At 45.1% G+C, this 7,750-nt stretch overlaps 1 protein-coding gene across 3 annotated transcripts in view; it reads right to left on the bottom strand.

Annotated features, from left to right (window-relative positions):
• The window catches only part of KCNJ3 (potassium inwardly rectifying channel subfamily J member 3), a 108,752-nt gene extending 101,681 nt beyond the window's left edge, over positions 1 to 7,071 (bottom strand). The window contains exons 1-2 of one of the 3 annotated variants that reach the window (XM_083710665.1): positions 6,974 to 7,071; positions 3,507 to 4,199 (exon numbers count right to left, since the gene is read on the bottom strand). In XM_083710665.1, coding sequence (XP_083566791.1) covers positions 3,507 to 4,187 — 681 coding nt within the window. In that variant the 5' untranslated portion in view covers positions 4,188 to 4,199; positions 6,974 to 7,071. The other 2 variants (XM_083710664.1, XM_083710666.1) reach the window with 2 other exon arrangements.
• Between the last annotated feature and the right edge of the window lie 679 nt (positions 7,072 to 7,750).

Here is a 7,750-nt window from a genome sequence, read left to right as displayed (position 1 = left end):
CCTAACTTCACAAACTATACCACCCAAATTAAGGTGCCATTCACTGTGATTCATGTTTTCTGAACCTTGCTTCACCAACATGACAGTGTTTTCTTTATTAAAAAAGAGAGAGAGAGTATGAACTGAACATTAAGATGATTGACTGGGTTCCTTTGAGATCTCATACTTGTAAAATAGATGTATATTCTATGCTAACTTTTCCAAATATGATGTCCTTCAAATCCTAATTTGTTCAACATCAAATTATTTTCAACAAACATATATCACTTTGCTCTCTGTAGTCAAGAGATGGGGGGAAAGATATCTGCCACTTTGACACTGGATCTAGATTTCACTTTATTGAATTTGCTGCGATGCTTCTTAAGCAAATTCTTTACTCCACCCTAAAGTATGTGATCCACAATTTACCATTTTCTTTTCTTGGGGCTGTTCAGCAATTCAGCTTTCACACACAAGCATGACATCTGTGCAACTATCGTTCTGTATTAACAGGCAGAGCATATACTATGAAAGATAGACAGATTGATATTGTACACATTTAAAATACAACATTAAATTCTTAATGCTTTTGGTCTAAATCCCTTTTTCCTCCACCCACACATGATAGCAGAAGAGTTAAAATGACTATATTCTTAAAGATATTCTGAAACAAATCTACGCACTGGACAAGCGTACACTACACAGCTATGTAGCTGCAAAGTATGATTCCCTCCTATAAAGTTGATCGCATTTTCTGAGCGACTGTCTAACTCTAAAAAGCTGCTTCAGCTGTCTAGTAAATCATATGCAGAGACATCTCAGTGTTATAGAAAGGAGCAACTTCATAATGTATCAATCAGCATGGTAATTGGTGTGCAACGCAAATCAGAACTCGGGGAAATAATTAATTTAAATTCAGGGTTGTGCTAAATTCCATCATCTGTACTTCATAATTGGTTATTACAGCCTAATAATGAAAGTCCATTCTGTGGTATATGTCGGTGCCCTCTAGACAAATACTAATGAGGATACTGAACCTGCAATTTAGTTTACTGATTTACATTACTGATAAAAAAACTACTTCTCTATATGGAAGCTGGAGAGTTATGACTACAATGCTTATTAGTGGAAATTTCCAGGTTGGTTTTTTTTAAGTATGTCTTGGTAGGAAAACCTGCAATAGTTCTTCATGCATTTTTTATCACAGTTATGAATTTTATCCTAATGCAGCTAAGGGTAGCTTCGCATCATCTTTTAATAAATAATAGCTTGGGGTATGCTATGTCATGGTCCAATTTCCTAATTTTTTTATAATTTACTTTTCATTATTCAATCAATTAAGAACTAGGCGTGTCACTAAAAGTTTCATCGAACCAGTGACTCCTTGAGCGCACAAATGTTTAACTATTGTTGACCTCTTTCTTAATGTTTTGAATTTCTTCACTCTTGAGATGTTGTATTGATGTTCAGGGGTCTGGATTTAATTGCTATTAATAAAAGTCCCATCTAGCCCACAGTGCTAAAAAGCAATGTGGGCAACCTACTCGAACCTATATGGAACTTTCTCTTCATAATCTCCATTATATGAGTGACACTAGTACCCACAATGAGAGTCCCAGTGAAGTCAGTGTTATCTCCATAAACTTAAAATGCAATAAGACTGTCAGACCCATTAAGCCTCCACCACAAAATCTTGAAAGAGTGTTTGGAAAAAAACCTAGAATGGAAAAAAAAAAAATTTGGTTACAGCAGCCTTCAAAATTACAAAACCAGAGAAGAACATGTCCCTCTCAGCAAAGAGCTCTCTGTTTTATTGTCACAATAGTCTTTCATCATTAATCTATTTTTTATCACCTCCACACTAAGCTTAGCATTCATTTCTCCACCAGTATTCACTCTAACCATAGTTAGCCCAAACAGTTTGCAAACCTGCCTCTAACCCCAACTGCAAAATGAAGTTTGGCACTAATTCAGGGTAGTAAAAATGCCACCACAGGTGTAACACTAACTGTAGTTAACTCCAAAATGTAAAGGAAGGAAGAACTATTATCCCTCATGCACAAAGGGAAGGGAGGAGCATGAGAGCTTATAGAGCAGTCCCAACAATTAGGAGATAGGCAGCACTGCATCTCACAAAGCCTCGGTGGCATGAACTGCCCTTATTTGATATTATATAACCATGTACAGTACAGACAGTATTTTAACTGGGTGTTTAAAAGGCCGTAGCTATACTCCTGTACACAGACCCCCAAGGACAGTGATGATAATGCATCTACATGGTGCTTTAGAATATTCATATCACATGATATACATTTAAGCAAGCTAACTGTGTACATAGATGTGGCCGGTGGAGAATATTATTTTGACCTGAGGCTATTGGAGCGACTCTAGATTGTGGATTCTGTTTATCTGATTAGTCTTAAGACAGAGGCAAAGCAATATTCTGGATGTAGAAAAAATGAGTCCTTCGAAGGTATATATGACATCACTATCTGTCACTCATACTCCTAAAGTGAAACCTCCACTGAACTCAGTTGACCTTTATGATGTGGGGGTGATCAATATTTTCAATTGAAGGACTGAACTCTGAAAAACATATTGTTCTATTAAGCTCCAGAGAGCAACCATCTTTCCATTTTACTTATAAGAACAGGTGGTTTAATGAATTTAAAGGATTTTAAAAATGTAACATGCTAGTGGACTGTTTCACACAGTACTACAAAAAGAAGAGGGTAGGAGAAAGTCTTGATGTCTCAAAGAGTTTATTGTTAATTCCAGTTTTTTGGAATATGACTGTGGAACGGGGGTATGCCCTGAGAACTGGGGAAGATATGAAGGAATTCATGCTTTTTTAAAGGGGAATGAGAGACAGTGCTATAGGGACTACATGGTGGAAGGAACCACAGACAGGGAGGATATTCGCGGAAGAGAACTGATGAGAATGACAATGCAACTGCACTAGAGCTGGAAAACCAAGGAAGGGAAGTGCCGAGAGATCTCCATAGGGTGGGCAGAAAGTAGATTGATCGGGATCTGCTAGTAGATTTGAAATATGATTGCAAAAATTTCTTACTCTCATTGCTTAACAGCAGCAACAAAATGACTTTCCCCACCAAAATTAAGCAGCTTAAATGAAGAAAGCTATTGAGGAGTGGGCTTCTGTCTGAAATGACTAGGAGCTCTGGAACTGAAAACAAATTTCAAGGCTCAAAACGATATGAGCAGAGGCACCCTGTTCTTTCCTTTAAACTATATGTCTCAGCACCTGGCTCTGGTTGGTAGACCTTGAGGTTCTAATGAAAAAGCAAAGCAGATCCAGCAAACTTAAAAGTACAGAAGACGGCATGGAGGCAAAGGAGACACCGTAAGGGGTGAGCAAAAGGCAAAAGTGGAGGCATGAATGCTTCAATGAAATCTTGTTTAATGAAGACAGGTGTAGAGTGCAAACTTGGGAAAAAGGTGAAACATAGAGAGGAACATGCATGTGTGGTTAGAACAGATGGCAAGAAAGAGAGCCTTAAACTTACTTTGAGGAGTTTGCAGCGGATCTGTGCAGAGACCATGTGACTGTTGCGGAGGTTGCCCACCCTGAACATGAGGGTGAGCTTGCCATCTCTCATGGAGATGGCAGCATGTTCGCTGAACATCAGCGTCTCTGCCCTTTTCTTAGGTTGGGACATCTTGATGAACATGCAGCCAATGAGAAATGCATCCACAATGGAACCCAGGATGGACTGGAACAGGAAAAGGATGATGCCCTCCGGACATTTGTCCGTAATGTATCGGTAGCCATAACCAATGGTGGCCTCTGTCTCTATGAAGAAGAGGAAGGCGGAGGGGAAGTTGTAGACGTTGGCCACGCAAGGAGTGTACTTTTCGTCATGGGCTTTGTTCAAGTCACCTCGCATGTAGGCAATGACCCACCACATGGAGGCCATGAAAAGCCAGGCCACCGTGTAGGTGAGGATGAAGATGAAGAGGTTCCAGCGCCACTTGAGGTCCACCAAGGTGGTGAACAGGTCCGACAGGTAGCGGCTGGTCTCGCTGCCCAGGTTGCCATGCTGAACGTTGCACCGGCCGTTCTTGTCCACAAACCGCTGGCGCTTCTTCTTGTGCGCCGGCGCCTGCTGCTGGTGGAAGCCGGAGCCACTGGACGAGGTGGTCACTACCTGGTAGTCGTCCCCAAATTTCCTTCGCAGTGCAGACATAATACACCCAGGCTGGCCGGTGTCGCCAATCCGCAGTTTGTAGGGTTGGGGGGGGGGAAGGGAGGAGAGAAAGAAAGAAGGTGGAAGGACTTGGTAGGACTGCTGCACCCTTCCCTCTATTCTCTTCTCCAACCTTCCTCTTCTCCTCTCCGCTCTTACTTTTGTTTCCCTCCCCTTGTTTCCAATACACACAAACACATTTGCTCTTTCGGACCACCTTCTTTCTTCCCCCTCCCCACCCCAGCCACCCCGTCTTCCTCTTTGTTTTGGAGGGGGGAGAAATCAACTCTTCCTTCCCCCTTCTCAAACCCAGCAGGACCCCGCCACGTACAGGAGGAGCAGGGGTATCACCATCACCTTATCTTTTTACCTTCCAGCAGCAGGCAGCTCAATCGGGCATCGTCCTCCTCTTCCTAATCCGCTCCTGGAAGTTGCGCGGGTGGGGGAGAGGAGGCGAGAAGAGAGGCGGCGGATTCGGCGCAAACTAGCCGCAGTCCGCCAGGCGGGCGGCCGCTTTTTGGCGCCCTTTCCTCGCCTCTCGCGGGCACAAAGGCATCGCTGGGCAGGTCCTCTTCTTCCCCACCAGCCTCCTCCTCCTCCTCTTGCCGTCCTTGCTTCCCTCAGAAGCGGCGGGGGGGGGGGGGGACAAAAAACACCCTGAGAGCGAGCTGCCTCGTCGCGCCTGAGGAGTTGCTCTGTGGTTGCGCGCCGCGTATGGCGTGCGTCCCCGAGGGAGAGAGAAGGAGAAGAAGAAGAGTCCCTCAGCGGCGCCTTGCCACCAACTGAGGCGCAGTAGCCGCGGCTCTGCTACCACCCATTCCTACGGCTTCTTCGCCGCCGAAGGAGCTGCGTGTAAAAATAACATTAAAAAAGAGGGTGGGGGGCGCAGAGAGAGAGAGAGAGAGTCCTTCCCCTCTCGAGGCTGCTTTTTCGCCTTTCCCCTCCCTTCCACCCGCTCAGTACTAAGCGAATGGATCAATCCACGTTGCTCTCTTGCTCAGCCGCCCTTCAGGCTGCGCGGAGGAAACGACTCGCGTGGGTTTCTTCCCCCTCCTCATGCTCGTGGGAGGTGGGAGGCGGGAGGTGGCGCGGCGACGGCGGCAGAAGACGTCTCTGGCTGCGCGCGTGAGTTACTGCCTGCGGTCATCTGCAGACCTTCTGCTTTAGCCCCGCCTGCCCCTTGCCTTCTTTTCCTGCCGCCCGCACCGCTCCGACCCCTCATTTCGCGCCGAGGGGCCGAAGGAGACGGCGTCGAGAGTGCCACAGGCCACCCCTCCCTACCCTACCTTGGGCGCCCTCGCCTCGCCCACCACCTGGCTTTGGCCCCGAGGCGCCGTCTCCGCTGCCCCGCGGGCACACGCCCACTTCACCCCCCGGGGCAGACCTCGCTCCCGGGGAAAGAGAGAGAGAAGCCACGGCGCTCGCCCAGCAGGCCGGTGTGTGCCAGCTTGTACGGCGAAGCAGTGGCACTTACAGGGGGGAAAATAGCTTAGATCGAAATGTGTGCACAAGGGAAGCTTGAAGTGGAAAAGGATTAGACGCTCGCCAATGCAGAGCAGAGTCACCCAATGGAGGGATCTGAGGGGGAGCCGCTGGTGGAAGTCCTATCCTGCCTAATAATATTGAGAGATCTTGCCAGTTTCTGGGTAGCTGCTCCCCCCCCCCCCATTATTATTTTTTGGTCACTCTGCCTGTTGCAAACATTGCACCAGAAGCTACCCACTTCCTTAGTTTCATCAAAGAAAGAAAAAAAGAAATGCTGCAAAATTCCAGAACTGCAGCAGCAGCAGCACTGCTCCATCAGACCCGGGCATGGATAAGTGGTCCCGTATATGGTCGCCTTCTCAACTAAAATAGAGTTTCTTGACACAAAGCACATAGTAATGTGGGTTATAATTATCACGCTGTGGGACCAAGGCACAAATGGAGGAAGGGTGATGCTAGCCCTAAAGACTGCTGTGGGCCCAAACAGAGAAGGCAGAGTGAAAGCAGCAGCCAGAAAGGCAGAGAAAGGGGAATTTGGGGTAGAAAATAGGGGCCAGCACAGATGAGACCCTTTTTCCCCTGTGAGGCACAAACTATTTAGTACAGGGAAACCTCTGTGGCGACATCCTGGGTAGAAAGAGCACATGAGACTCAAGGGTGTCACTGCATGTGTGTTTTTTCTCCCCAGAGCAGGAGTGACAACATCATCTGGTGCGGCACTAGGATAATGAATGGACTTTCCTCGTTCTGGCAACTGAATGAAGGAATAATGAGCCTTTCAAGTTTGTTTGGTACAGATTTGTGTGAGGAAAATACCAAGCAGAGGCTGAATTCTACTTCACACTAGTACTTTGTATAATTACACTTTTTTTGCAAGATAGTTTGCCTTTCTAAATAAAGGTTGGGTTTCAACAGGTGGAGTTCCTTTGCATGAGGCTGTAGACCAGGCATGGCTAAACTCGGCCCTCCAGATGTTTTGGGACTAAAATTCCCATCATCCCTGACCACTGGTCCTGTTAGCTAGGGATGATGTGAGTCCCAAAACAGCAGGAGGGCCAAGTTTGGCCATGCCTGCTGTAGACATACTGACCCTATTACATGCTGTTGAGAGAGAGAGAGAGAGAGAGAGAGAGAGAGAGAGAGAATAGATCAACACTGTTTTCTGCCTTCCTGGACACTCCTTGAGAGCAGGACCATGAACATGGGGGTGTGCCTATGGAGGCTGCCATGATAAAGCTCCTACACTTCAAATTAACACTATACCACAGCAGGAGAAGGCCAGCTTGTTTCATTCCACTTACCTTAATTCACAAGCTGTTCAAATGTCCCAAAAGTGAACAGATGATGACTTTTGCCTCTCCCTTTTTATCTTCAGTTTGCCTTTGGGTTACATGTCTGTTTTAAACAAACATACAACACAGTATAAGTATGAAACAACAGCCATTGGTCACATTCGACAATCTCTCATCATTCAATGAGTCCATTGCCAAAATATTCATATATGGTATTATAAAACAAATTATTGATCACTAAACTCAGTTCACATTTCATATTTTACCTAAATGTATGTCTTTATATCCCATACAGTTATTAATTCTTCTGCTTTTTGAGGGTTCTTTACATGATTCTGATATCTGCCAAATGGGAGTCTTTTTCGTTGCAATGTTATTTATGCGTCCTTACCTGGAAACTCAAGGGAATTTCCTCCCAAATAAATGTACTCAAGTTGTGCAGTCTTTGTCATCTATTCCTTGTGCTTATTACATTTCTCATATTTCTGCCCACATACAATCTAAAAGCCCTGCCTTCCATTGTTAAACATGTGACACAACTTATATGTAAGAAGGGATAATAACGGAAGATTTCTTGGAAGAGTATTTGTGGAATATACCAAATGAAGCGTAGAAATAAGTAATGTACATGTGCAACCACCAGCAACAAATCCCATCGCTACTGTACAGTACTCTTTCAAAAAGCAACATCCAGCACACTGTTTTGCATAACATTTCTTTGAGATTAAAAATGGAAAGTCATGATAAAGAGCTTTAGTATCCAAATCACTGATTTAAATTCAGTTC

This window comes from Podarcis gaigeae (assembly GCF_964106915.1).
Source record: "Podarcis gaigeae genome assembly, chromosome: 1".
Classification (NCBI taxonomy): Eukaryota; Metazoa; Chordata; class Lepidosauria; order Squamata; family Lacertidae; genus Podarcis; species Podarcis gaigeae.
The sequence above is the reverse complement of the archived record's forward strand: the minus strand, read 5'-3'. Positions and strand labels throughout refer to the sequence as shown.